The 14502-nt window shown below is 43.3% G+C and overlaps 1 protein-coding gene across 4 annotated transcripts in view; it reads left to right on the top strand.

Annotated features, from left to right (window-relative positions):
- The window catches only part of ctif (CBP80/20-dependent translation initiation factor), a 233642-nt gene that overhangs the window by 85577 nt on the left and 133563 nt on the right, over nt 1-14502 (top strand). For all 4 annotated transcript variants that reach the window (XM_043717817.1, XM_043717726.1, XM_043717902.1 and 1 more), the window contains exons 2-3: nt 2816-3001; nt 7286-7366. In XM_043717817.1, coding sequence (XP_043573752.1) covers nt 2825-3001; nt 7286-7366 — 258 coding nt within the window. In that variant the 5' untranslated portion in view covers nt 2816-2824. The remainder of the gene's footprint in view (nt 1-2815; nt 3002-7285; nt 7367-14502) is intronic.

Here is a 14502-nt window from a genome sequence, read left to right on the forward strand (position 1 = left end):
CCCTTCTCATCAAAGGGCAATGCTGTGTGAACTCCTGTTCTTTTTTTTATCAAAATAGAACTTTTGTTTATTTTTTTTTTCTTCCTTTTTTCTCTATACTACCACCTAAGTGCGGTAGTGCTTATTTTTTCCCCAGCACCCATGGTGTGTGTCAGTGAAAAACACAAAGTGCACGAATCTTTATTCAATTTCCACCACCAGGAAGATAGGAAAACACCCGAGTGGCCAGTGACAAACACTGCCCTTCACATCAAAGGGCAGTGCTGTGTGATCAAAACAGTGAGGGGGAGGGTAGGGACTAAATCAAAATAGAGTTGGAGGGGGAAATAATGCACTACACTCCCTGCGGCGCCCACCTCTCCCTGAACAACTCCAGGGTGTTGGTGGAGACCGTGTGCTCCTTCTCCAAGGACACCCGGGCTCTAACCTAACCGCGGAAGAGGGGCAGGCAGTCGGCCCTAACATTCCCATTTTTCTTTTTTTTTCTTTTCTTATGATGCACTCCATTCCCTGCGGTGCCCACCTCTAATGTCCCATTTTTTAAAAATTTTTTTTCTTTTTTCTTTTTTTCTTTTCTCCCCACACTACCACCTAAGTGCGGTGGTGCTTATTATTTTTTTCCCCAGCACCCATGGTGTGTGTGTGCAGGTGTGAGACACAGTGAAAGACACAAAGTGCACAAATCTTTATTCAAATTCCACCACCAGGAAGATAGGAAAACACCCAGGTGGCCAGTGATAAACACTGCCCTTCACATCAAAGGGCAGTGCTGTGTGATCAAAAACAGTGAAGGGGAGGGTAGGGACTAAATCAAAATAGAGTTGGAGGGGGAAATAATGCACTCCACTCCCTGCAGCGCCCACCTCTCCCTGAACAACTCCAGGGTGTTGGTGGAGACCGTGTGCTCCTTCTCCAAGGACACCCGGGCTCTAACCTAACCGCGGAAGAGGGGCAGGCAGTCGGCCCTAATATTCCCATTTTTATCTGTCAGCCAGGGCTCCCTGATTGGACCAGGTTAACAGCCCCAATCAGGGAACATCTATTCTGTAGTTCTCCTGATTGACTTGATATGGACAAATTGCTGGCAAATGGGGTTAGGTCAGATTGGGATATCTGGTAGGTGCAGACGAGTTGGACCAAAGGGTTTATTTCCATGCTTTGTGACTCTGTGACTCTATACTTGAGTTATTGCTTTATTGAGAATTAACTTGGGGTCTAATTGTAATGTCTTACGCAGTCTGTTATTTCCTAGTCCCAGTACAGTATGATCACAAATTATTTTACTCTGTTAAATGCCATGGGCAGAAGTGTTCAGACAAGCCAAGAAGATTATAATGAGAGTCCACTAATTGGATTCATTTTATTCTCTTTAATTGAATTTATTTCTCTCATAGAATTGTGAAATTGCTCACTGTAAAATGTTTTTCAAATTAATCTTGTACAGTTTCATTAGCAGTTAAAAGTTCTGCAAAATTGTTTCTGATCTCTGTCTCGCAAATATGTTAATGTGGTATATTCAAATTTTTTAAAATTAGAATTGTTTCAGACTTTAATCACTAGAATGTTTTAATGCATCATCTTGATCATCCTGCTGACGCAATGAAATCAAATTTAAAGACTGAGTGTGCATAGAAATTGAATTTCTATGATTTTTTTTTTAGAAAACACTCTTCTTTCAATGATTTATTTGACCATATTGTTCTTGCGTCCGTAGCTTAATAAGTTCATTCCTTTTTAATGTCAGTTTCTGGAAGATTATTTTACTATTTAATCATAGAACAGAAACTACAATCAGCATTTTTTTTGGAATGTTCCTCCTTAAGATATGGACATTGCCAGAAAGGCCTATATTTATTGCCTATGAGTAATACCAATAGAGTAAGTTATTGTTATTAAGCCTCTTCAGAGGAGAGCCAAATGTCAACCCCATTAGAATCCGAGTAATTTATGGCACAGAAGGAGGCTGTTCTGCCCATCAAGTTTGTAACATACTTGTGGAACTGAAGTCAAATGTATTCCAGACCAGGCATAGAAGCTGATTTGTTTCTTGAAAGGCTGTTAATTTTTTTTTTGAGAGTATCCATTAACTTTGTGATCACTTACACATTATTGGAGTTTCAGGTTTCGGAACTATTTCCACTAGATTGGTGTGAATCATAGAATCCCTACAGGGTAGGCAGTTCATGCAGCCTATTGAGTCTACACCAATCCTTCAAAGAGTATCCCACCCAGCCCTACCCCTCTCCCCTATCCCTGTAACCATGCATTTCCCCATGGCTAACCCACCTAGCTGCATATCCCTGGACACCATGGGCAATTTAGCATGGCCAATCCATCTAAGCTGCACATCTTTGGACTGTGAGAGGAAACCAGAACAACCGCAGGAAACCCACGCAGACACGGGGAGAATGTGCAGACTCCACACAGACAGTCACCTGAGGGTGGAATGAAACCCAGGTCCCTGATGCTGTGAGGCAGTTGTGCTAATCACTGAGTCACCGTGCTGCCACAACGAAGCAAGACATGACCCGAAGCTGTCAACAACTATTTATGTCTGAGATGAGGAGAAAATTTCTTCATTAGTATCTCTAGAATTCTCTACTCCAGTGGGTTGTAGATGCTCAGTAATTGGGATTGATAGATTTTCTTTAGTCCTTAGTGATATGATAATTAGACAGTAAAATGAAGTTGAGGTTAAAGATTAACCATGATGTTATTGATTTCCAGAACAGACTCAAGAGCCATAGTTTAATTCCGCTACTGTACTTTTCAGTTTTGACACTTGATTTTCATTTAATGTGTTCTTTTCTTCCAGAACATCGACATGGAGAACTCCTCAGTAGCCTCCGCTTCTTCAGAGGCTGGAAGTAACCGTTCCCAAGAGATAGAAGAACTTGAGCGATTCATTGACAGTTATGTCCTAGAATACCAGGTTCAGGGGCTACTTACAGACAAACCAGAAACTGATGCAGACGGTGAAAGGACACCACCAAACTCACAGGTATGTGGCTTCTGGATTATGTTGCCAAGGTGATGCACAAGCATTCTTGAATAATGTTGAATGCTTTTGTTTGAACGGAGCTGTTCCATGTCACCACTGTGTTATTTGTGCTATTGATATAGATTGGAGGCAATTCTTACTCCCACAAACTGCCATTACACTCAGTGTAAAAACGGATGGTGTAAAGATAAAACTAGAACAAGCTATAGCCCCTTCTGATGGCACTAGCTGCCATATTCTTGTAGGTGTTCACTAACACACTGAATTGTTTTGGGACCTATAAATAGCATTTTGATGTGTCAGTGGATGAGTATGTAGAGTAGCAAATAATAAGAATGGTTAGGTAAGGTCAGTGGGTTACATCAAGAAGTATTTGGAGTTCAGCAAAACATTTGAATATAGGAATTGAGATGTCATGTTGCAGCTGTACAGCACATTGGTGAGGCCACTTTTAGAATACTGCATACAATTCTGGTTTCCCTGCTATAGGAAAAATGTTGTTAAACCTGAGAGGATGCAGAAAAGATTTACAAGGATGTTACTGGAACTAGAGGGTTTGAGCTATAGGAAGAGGCTGAGTAGGCTGGAGCTTTTTTCCCTGGCGCATCGGAGGCTGAGGGGTGATCTTATAGAGGTTTATAAAACCATGAGAGGCATTTGTAGGGTGACTAGCCAAGGTCTTTTTCCTGAGGTGGAACAGTTGAAAACTAGAGGGTATAGGTTTAAGGTGAGAGAGGAAAGATTTAAAAGGAGTCTGAGGGGTAGTTTTTTCATGTAGCGGGTGGTGTGTACATGGAACAAGCTGCCAGAGGAAGTGGTACGGGACTGAACTGACTAGTAATATGTTGCTGGACATATTTTTCCATTTTGTTTTGCTTGAACAAGGATATACTGCATCGATGAAAGATTATGGTTATTGCCCTTGCAAATTCCTCATTTAATTCCCTTAATATCCTTGAATGCATTAATTACAGGAGCTGGGTACAATTACAACAGTTAAAGGGCATCTGGATGGGTTCAGAGGGATATGGGCCAAATACTGGCAAAAGGAACAAGAGCAGAGTGGGATGCCTGGTTGATGTGGACAAGTTGGACTGAAGGGTTTATTTCCATGCTGTATAACCCTATGATTCTATTGCCAAGTGGAGGGGGACTTTGGGAGGTGATGGGAGGAGCTTGGTTTAGAAGGGCCTAATTAGGCCAGGTAAGCGGAGAGTTGGGGGTATTGAGGGTGGGGGATGTGGAGGGATACGCAAATGTCAAAGGGGATAGTCTGGATGTCAGTTGTACCATTACGCAAGAGTTAGACAGGGAACATTCTATCTAACATTTCCTGGAAAATATACATTTAAGTAAAACAGAACTGTCCCAAGTCTGATTCTGACTCTCAGTCTGAGGATCTCAGGAAACCGGTGACTTTCCCATCAAGAGTTAATGCTTCCTGGGAAATTTCCATGGAGTCAGTTTGTTGAGACTTCTCTAAGGTCTTGGATCATATGTCCAAGCGTATAGTCATACAGCACAGAAACAGATCCTTTGGTCCAATTCGCCCACACCAACCAGACATGTCAATCTGACCTAGTCCCATTTGCCAGCATTTGGCCGTTTCCCTCTAAACCCTTCTTATTCATATACCTATCCAGATGCCTTTTAAATGTTATAATTATACCAGCCTCCACACCTTGCTCTGACAATACGCAAATGTCAAAGGGGATAGTCTGGATGTCAGTTGTACCATTACGCAAGAGTTAGACAGGGAACATTCTATCTAACATTTCCTGGAAAATATACATTTAAGTAAAACAGAACTGTCCCAAGTCTGATTCTGACTCTCAGTCTGAGGATCTCAGGAAACCGGTGACTTTCCCATCAAGAGTTAATGCTTCCTGGGAAATTTCCATGGAGTCAGTTTGTTGAGACTTCTCTAAGGTCTTGGATCATATGTCCAAGCATATAGTCATACAGCACAGAAACAGATCCTTTGGTCCAATTCGCCCACACCGACCAGACATGTCAATCTGACCTAGTTCCATTTGCCAGAATTTGGCTGTTTCCCTCTAAACCCTTCTTATTCATATACCTATCCAGATGCCTTTTAAATGTTATAATTATACCAGCCTCCACCACTTGCTCTGACAGCTTGTTCCATACACACAGCACCCTCTGTGTGGAAAACATTGCCCCTCAGGTCCTTTTTAAGTCTTTCCACTTTCACCTTAAAATTATGTCCTCTAGTTTTGGACTCCCCAACCTTACAAAAACTCTATTCATGCCCCTCATGATTTTATAACCTTCTATAAAGTCTCCCCAGAGCTTCTGATGCTCCAGGGGAAAAAAAACCCAGCCTATTCAAACTCTTCTGATATCTCAAATCCTCCTGCCCAGCAGCATCATTGTAGATCATTTCCGTGCCTTTTCAAGTTCAACAACACCTTTCCTGTAGAAGAGTGACCAGAATTGTACACAGTATTCTAAAAGTGGTTTCACCAATGTCCTTTACACCCGTAACATGATATCCTAACTCCCCTCTCCCACTCTGTCATGGACATGCAAGTCCTGGACTTCCTTCACTGCCAAATCCAACCTTGAAGCCTGGAGGAAGAACACCTCATCTTCTGCCTTGGGACCCTCCAACCACCCGGCATCAACGTCAATTTCACCAGTTTCCTCATCTCCTGTTCTCCCATGTCATCCCAGATCCAACCCTGCAAGCCGGCATCACGCTCTTGAACTGTTCTACCTGTCCATCTTCCTCCCCATCTATCCGCTCCACCCTTCCCTCCAATCTATCACCATCACCCCCCCACCTGTATCTACCTATCACCTTCCCAGCTACCTTCCCGCCAGCCCCACCCCCACCCTCCTATTTATCTTTCAGTCCCTTCACCACTCCCCCACATTCCTGATGAAGGGCTTATGCTTGAAATATTGCTTGGATGCTTCCTGACCTGTGCTTTTTCAGTACCACACCTTTCGACTTTATTCTAACTCCTATACACATTGCAATCCAGAGACTGGAAGATCTGGAAAATGATTGTTCAGGTACATAGTCCTTTATCCAAAACCCTTGGGACCAGCTGGTTTTTGGAATTCTGAATTTTTTTGATTTTGGAATAAGTGACAGTTTAACGGTGAAATTTTAAAAAATCTTACCAAACAGCAGATGCACCTGTGAGTACTATGAGCCCGGAGACAGAATTGACACCTGCCTGCACTGGGTTATGCTCCCATGTCACATCTGAGTGATGTGGGTTGAGTGGGTGTGGAGTTGGTTTAATTGTTTGCACATTAAAGATTACAATAGGATCTTGACCAGATGGGCCAATGGGCTGAGAAGTGGCAGATGGAGTTTAATTCAGATAATGCGAGGTGCTGCATTTTGGAAAAACCAATCTTAGCAGGACTTATACACTTAATGGTAAGGTCCTAGGGAGTGTTGCTGGACAAAGAGACCTTGGCGTACAGGTTCATAGCTCCTTGAAAGTGGAGTCATAGGTAGATAGGATAGTGAAGAAGGCGTTTGGTATGCTTTCCTTTATTGGTCAGAGTATGGAGTACAGGAGTTGGGAGGTCATGTTGCGGCTGTACAGGACATTGGTTAGGCCACTGTTGGAATATTGTGTGCAGTTCTGGTCTCCTTCCTTTTGGAAAGATGTTGTGAAACTTGAAAGGGTTCAGAAAAGATTTACAAGGATGTTGCCAGGGTTGGAGGATTTGAGCTACAGGGAGATGTTGAACAGGCTGGGGCTGTTTTCCCTGGAGCATCGGAGACTGAGGAGTGACCTTATAGAGGTTTACAAAATTATGAGGGGCAAGGATAGGATAAATAGGCAAAGTCTTTTCCCTGTGGTTGGGGAGTCCAGAACTAGAGGGCATAGGTTCAGGGTGAGAGGGGAATGATATAAAAGAAACCTAAGAGGCAACGTTTCCACACAGAGGGTGGTACGTGTATGGAATGAGCTGCCAGAGCAAGTTGTGGAGGCTGGTACAATTGCAACATTTAAAAGGCATTTGGATGGGTATATGAATAGGAAGGGTTTGGAGGAATATGGGCCAGGTGCTAGCTGGTGGGACTAAATTGGATTGGGATATCTGGTTGGCATGGACAGGTTGGACCGAAGGGCCTGTTTCCATGCTGTACATCTCTATGACTCTATGACCCATATGATTTGCTGCCAGTCAAGTACTTTCCAAGTATAGTCACTGTTGTAAGAAAGAATTGCACTGTGTGCTGGTATGCCCACACTGGACACTTTTTTGAATGATTATTTGTTTTGCCCACAGTGGAATGAAGATTTCACAGACACACTAACTCTGAATTGGGCCTCCCCAAAGGAGAAGAACTCCCGCAAACAAATCCATCAGGTAACCTCTCACTGCAATATACTTTACCCCATTTCTATACACAGCAAAGATCTGTAAGGCATGGAATCGAAACTCCGCCGTCGTTACAGTCCTGATTTTCACTTAAAAGACGAGGAAAAAAGTGACAGTTGCAAAGAGTTTGAGAAATGTGTGGAAAAAATTGATTTGTGGTAGCATTACATTTGGAATTTGTAAGCACATTATCTTTCCATATTACTTAATCTTTCAGCCCAGTCCAAATTGGAATTTAATAATATTTTGTCAAGTCCATATGAGTTTGAAAAGAAATGGGGCCATCTAAAGGTCATTTAGATATAAATTGGAGAATCCTAAGTGCATTGTTCAGGATTGAAGTGCACTATATTGCTTTTCTTATAATAAATAAAGGCTAACATGCTACTTGTCTTCCCTATTACCAGCTGCATTTGGATGCTAGCTTTGTTGCACTTTATTAAATGCTTTTTGTTAACTCAAACATACTACATCTACCAATTCTCCTTCATCCACTCAGCTTGATACATTCTCAATAATTTTGTCAAACAATACCTTCCTCTCAGTGAATGTTACATAGAGCCATGCAGCAAAGAAACAGGCCCTTTGGCCCACCATGTCAGTGCTGACCAATGAAAACCAAACTACACTAATCCCATTTAATGGTTCATAGCTTACTGTCCCCCTGGAGTTTTAAGTGCATGTCCGGATGCTGCTTAAATGTTGTGAGAGAGTACCTGCCTCCACCATATTCATATTCATATTGCTGCCACCCTCTAGGTGAAAAAAATGGTTTCCTCAGATCCCTTTAAAACATTTAGTCCTCACCTTAAACTTATACTCTCTGGTCTGTCAAAGGGAAATGATTCTCATATCTCCCCCATCTGTGCCTCTCATAATTTTGTACACCTGGATCAAATTACACCCCCCAAATCTCCTCTGCTCCATGGAAAGCCACTAGGCCAGATTCATTCCCAATGATTAGGTCTAGCATAGTCCATCTCTAGGTGGGCTATATATGTACTGGCACAAAAAGCTCTCCTGGACACACTTTGAAAATTCCACCCTGTTTAATTCTTTCACACTCAGATGATCACAGTTAATGTTAGAAAAGTTGAAAACCTTAGTCCTCCTGCACCTCTGTGATTTGCCTACAACATCTGCTCCTCTATCTTCCTCAGAAATTCTAATCCAAAGTTCCTAACCCTAGCAAAGTAATCGCCCATTTTCATTCGTATGTCCTACTCAGGTGGTCTCATTTGAAGAGCCATCTAAGGCAGCCTCCCATCCTTCCACACGACTGCCCTGATGGTCTCTTCTATCAATATCCTCGTGTGAGGTTTGCTCATGCCCCTCCCCAACCAAAGATCATGCCTGAAAGTTTGATCCCCTGGAATGTTGAGCTGCCAATCCTTCCTTCAACCATGTCTGAGGGATAGCCTCACAGACGTTTATAAAATCATGAGGGGCATGGATAGCAATGAATAGCCAAGGTCTTTTTCCTAGGATTGGGGAATCCAAAACTAGAGGGCATAAGTTTAAGGTGAGAGGAGAAAGATTTTAAAAGGACCTCAGGGGCAACGTTTTCACACAGAGGGTGGCATGTGTATGGTATGAGCTGCCAGAGGAAGTGTGGTGACTGGTACAATTACAACATTTAAAATGCATCTAAATAGATATATGAATAGGAAGAGTTTAGAAGGATATGTGCCCAATGCTGGCAAGTGGGACTAGGTCAGAATGGGATGTCTGATCGGCATGGACGAGAAGGGTCTGTTTCCATGCTGTATAACTCTGTCTCAGTGATTGCAACAATGTCATATGTTCATGTGCTGATCAAGGCTCATAAGTTTAACCATCTTACCAGTCAGGTTCCTTGCCTTAAAATAGATACAATTTAGCTTTCCAGTCCTTCCAGTGTGCCTTATCTTGCCCATGTGTTCTGTGCTTACTGGTTTGTCCTCGCATTCCTTCTATTTCTAAATGAATCTTGTTCCTAATTTTACATCTGCTTTGTGTCCCATCCTCCTGCCAAATCAATTTAAAACCTTCCCAATCGTACAAGCAAACCTCACAACAAGGATATTGGATCCTTGCAGTTCAGGTGCACCCTGTTCAGCTTGCACAGGTCCCACCTACTCCAGAGACGGTCTCAATGATCCAAAAGTCTAAAGTCATCCCTTCTACACCATCTCTTTCGGGACAGTTTGAAAAGGTAAATCAGAGCAGGACTTATACACTTAATGGTTAGGTCTTGGGGGGTGTTGCTGAACAAAGAGACCTTGGAGTGCCGATTCATAGCTTCTTGAAACTGGAGTCACAGATAGATAGGATAGTGAAGAAGGCGTTCAGTATGCTTTCCTTTATTGGTCAGAGTATTGAGTACAGGAGTTGGGAGGTCATGTTGCAGCTCTACAGAGCATTGGTTGGGCCACTTTTGGAATATTGTGTACAATTCTTGTCTCCCAGCAATAGGAAAGATGTTATGAAACTTGAAATGGTTCAAAAAAGATTTACTAGGATGTTTCCCGGGTGAGAGGGTTTGAGCTACAGGAAGAGGGCTGAATAGGTTGAGTCTGTGTTCCCTGTTTTATGTTGGGAGTTGAGGGGGTGACCTTATAGAGGTTTATAAAATCATGAGGGGCATGCGGTGGGGGGGGTCCAGAACTAGGGGGCATAGGTTTAGGGTGAGAGGGGAAAGATATAAAAGGGTCCTAAGGGGTAAAGTTTTCACACAGAGGGTAGTGCGTGTATAGAGTGAGCTGCCAAGAGGAAGTGGTGGAGGCTGGTACGATTACAACATTTAAAAGGCATCTGGCTGGGCATATGAATATGATTGGAGGGTGGCAAATGTTATTCCCTTATTCAAAAAAGGGAATAGGGATAATCCTGGGAATTACAGACCAGTCAGTCTTACGTCAATAGTGGGCAAAGTATTGGAGAGGACTCTGAGAGACAAGATTTATGATAGTCAGCATGGTTTTGTGAGGGGCAGATCATGCCTCACAAACCTTATTGAATTATTTGAGGATGTGACAAAACATGTTGATGAAGGTAGAGCAGTGTATGTGGTGCACATGGATTTTAGCGAGGTGTTCGATAAGGTTCCCTATAGTAAGCTCATACAGAAAGTAAGGAGGCATGGGATGCAGGAACATCTGGATATTTGAATACAGAATTGGCTGGCCATAGAATATAGAGGGTGGTGGTAGATGGAAAGTATTCAGCCTGGAGCTCGGTGACCAGTGATATTCCCCCAGGGATCTATTCTGGAATCTCTGCTCTTTGTGATTTTATAATTGATCTGGATGAGGAAGTGAAAGGGTGAGTTAGTAAGTTTGCCAATGACACAAAGGTTGGTGGAGTTGTGGATAGTGTGGAGGACTGTTGTAAGTTATAACAGGACACTGACAGGATGCAGAACTGGGCTGATAAGTGGCAGATAGAGTTCAACCTGGAAAAGTGTGAAGTGATGCACTTTGGACAGTCGAATTTGAATGTAGAATACAGGGTGAAAGGCAGGATTCCTGGCAGTGTGGAGGAACAGAGGGGTCTAGGGGTCCATGTCCATAGATCCCTCAAAGTTGCCACACGTTAGCAGGGGGATTGAATTTTAAAGCTGCAAGGTTATGCTGCAGCTCTGTAGAGCCCTGGTTAGACCACATTTGGAATATTGTGTTCAGTTCCTGTCGCCTCATTATAGGAAGGATTTAGATGCTTTAGAGAGGGTCCAGAAGAGATTTACCAGGATACTGCCTGGACTGGAGGGCATATCTTATGAGGGAGCTAGGGCTTTTCTTTTTGGAGTGACTGGTGATTTGATAGAGGTGTACAAGATGATGAAAGGCATCGGTAGAGTGGATAGCCAGAGACGTTTTCCCATGGCGGAAATAGCTATCACGAGGGGACATAATTTTAAGGTGATTGGAGGAAGGTTTGGGGGAGATGTCAGGGTAGGTTCTTTACAAGGAGAGTGGTGTATGGAGGGAATGCACTGCCAGCATTGGTCGTAGAGACTGATATATTAGGGACATTTAAGCAATTCTTGGATAACCACATGGATGATAGTAAAATGTAGGGTGCGTAAGTTAGTGTGATCTTTAGAGTAGGATAAAAGCTTGGCACCACATCAAGGGCCGAAGGGCTTGTACTATGCTGTACTATTCTATGTTCTATAATAGGAAGGGTTTAGAGAGATATGGACCAAGTGCTGGCAATGGGACTAGATTAATTTAGAATACCTGCTCAGCATGGATGAGTTGGACCGAAGGGTCTGTTTCCGTGCTGTACATCTGTATGATTCTATGACTCTGTGACATGTTCATCTAATCTATCTTCCTATTCTGATAACTCAGGGCGTGGCACTGCAAATAATCCTGAGATTACAACCTTTTGTAGTTCAAGGTTTGTGTAAAGATTGTAGATCGGATACTAATTGCAGTTGTTGTGGGTATGTTTGCTGACCTGTGAATTTGTTTGAAGACATTTTGTCCCCTTTCTAGCTGACAGCCTCAATGCTGCGGCACCTCCTGTGAAGTAAGTTTGCAGATGACACCCAAAGTTGGAGGTGTAATGGACAGCGAAGATTACCTCAGTGTGCAATGGGATCTTGATCAGATGGGCCAGTGGGCTGAGGAGTGGCAGATGGAGTTTAATTCCGATAAATGTGAGGTGCTGTGTTCCTTTATTAATTCATGGATGAGGGAAACACCAGTTGGTCAGCATTTATTGCCTGTCCCTAATTACCCAGAGGGCAGTTAAAACTCAACCATATTGCTGTGGGTCGCAAGTAAGGATGGCGGTTTCCTTCCCTAAAGGATATCAGTGAACCAGATGTGTATTTCCAACAATCAATTCATGTTTATCATTAGACCTTAATTCCAGATATTTATTGAATTCAAATTCCACCATTGGCTGTGGCAGGATTCAAACCAATGTCCCCAGAATATTACCTGGGTCTCTGTATTAACAGCCCAGCAGTAATACCACTCCACCATTGCCTCTCACTTTTTCTTTTGGAAAGGCAGGACTAATACACTTACTGGTAAGGTCCTGGGGAGTGTTGTTGGACAAAGAGACCTTGGAGTGTAGGTTCATAGGTTCTTGAAAGTAGAGTCACAGGTAGATAAGATAGTGAAGGAGGCGTTTGGTATGCTTTCCTTTATTGGTTAGTGCACTGAATATAGGTTTGGGAGGTCATGTTGCAGCTGTACAGGGAATTGGTTAGGTCACTTTTTGAATACTGTATGCAATTCTGGTCTCCCTGCTATAAGAAGGATGTTGTGAAACTTGACAGGGTTCAGAAAATATTTACAAAGATGTTTTCAGGGTTGGAGGGTTTGAGCTGGGAGAGGTTGAACAGGCTGGGGCTATTTTCCCTGGAGTGTTGACGCTGTGGGGGGAACCTTATTGAGGTTTATAAAATGATGAGGGGCAGAGATAGGGTAAATAGACAAGGTCTTTTCCCTGAGGTGAGAGAGTCCAAAACTGGAGGGCTTAGTTTTAAGTTGAGAGAGGAAAGATTTGCAAGGGACCTAAGGGGCAACTTTTTTGGGTGTGGAATGAGTTGCCAGAGGAAGTGGTGATGGCTGGTAAAATTACAAAATTTAAAAGGCATCTGGGTGGGTATATGAATAGGAAGGGTTTAGAGGAATATCGGCCAAATGCTGGCAAATGGGACTAGCTTAATTTAGGATATCCAGTCGTCATGGACGGGTTAGACCGAAGGGTCTGTTTCCATGCTGTACGCCTCTATGACTCTAGTCCTCCTCTTTAATCTACAACCTTTAACTCTCAATTCGTGCTGTAGGGCCTTTTTATTAACCCATACCACTGGTACCGACATGTACCACTACTCCTGGCTATTAACCCTCTCCCTTCAGAATGCCCTGCAGCACGGTGGCACAGTGGTTAGCACTGCTGCCTCACAGCGCCTGAGACCCGGGTTCAATTCCCGCAAAGATGTGCAGGTCAGGTGAATTGGCCATGCTAAATTGCCCGTAGTGTTAGGTAAGGGGTAAATGCAGGGGTATGGGTGGGTTGCGCTTCGGCAGGGCGGTGTGGACTTGTTGGGCCGAAGGGCCTGTTTCCACACTGTAAGTAATCTAATCTAAAAAAAAACTCTGAGACATCCCTACCCTGACACCAGGGAGGCAACATACCATTCAAACATTTTGTTTGCTGCAACAGAACCACCTGTCAGTTCCCCTTGCAATGAAGTCCCCTATTATTAAAGTTCTTCCAGACGTTTTCCTCCTCTGCCAGAGACAACGATGTTGCCACAAATTTGGCTGTTACGGCTTCCCGCTAAGAGTTCAAACACCCCTGCCCCCAACCCTCACCAACAGGACAACAGAATCTAAAACAGTATATCTGTTTGAGAGTGGGATGCCACATGGGAGTGCTGCATTGTCTGCCCATGCTTATCCATATTCTTGGTGGTCACCCAATGCTTTTCTGTCTGTGTAGTCCATATTTGTGTGACCAGCTCACTACATGTGCTATCCATGACCTTGTATCATAGATTCTCCATTGTGAATCCATCTGGCGCTCCAGGTGACAAATCAGGAGCTGCAGCTGGACACATTTCCTGAATACGTCATTACCACACACAGTGGAACTGTCCCTGAATTCCCACATATTGCAGGAGGAGCATTCCACGGTTCTGGACTTCACTACCATTGTGATCCTTACCAACAGACAGGATAGATCGAGTGAATCGTTAGAGTATAAAGGAAGTAGGAGTATACTTAAGAGGGAAATCAGGAGGGCAAAAAGGGGACATGAGATAGCTTTGGCAAATAGAATTAAGGAGAATCCAAAGGGTTTTTACAAATACATTAAGGACAAAAGGGTAACTAGGGAGAGAATAGGGCCCCTCAAAGATCAGCAAGGTGGTCTTTGAGTGGAGCCAAAGAAAATGGGGGGAGATACTAAATGATATTTTGCATCAGTATTTACTGTGGAAAAGACTTTGGAGGATACAGACTGTAGGGAAATAGATGGTGACATCTTGAAAAATGTCCGTATTACAGAGGAGCAAGTGCTGAGTGTCTTGAAACGCATAAAAGTGAATAAATCCCCAAGACCTGATTAGGTGTACTCTAGAACCTTGTGGGAAGCTAGGGAAGTGATTGCTGGGCCTC

The sequence above is a fragment of the Chiloscyllium plagiosum genome, chromosome 1 (genome assembly GCF_004010195.1).
Source record: "Chiloscyllium plagiosum isolate BGI_BamShark_2017 chromosome 1, ASM401019v2, whole genome shotgun sequence".
In the NCBI taxonomy this organism is placed as follows: domain Eukaryota; kingdom Metazoa; phylum Chordata; class Chondrichthyes; order Orectolobiformes; family Hemiscylliidae; genus Chiloscyllium; species Chiloscyllium plagiosum.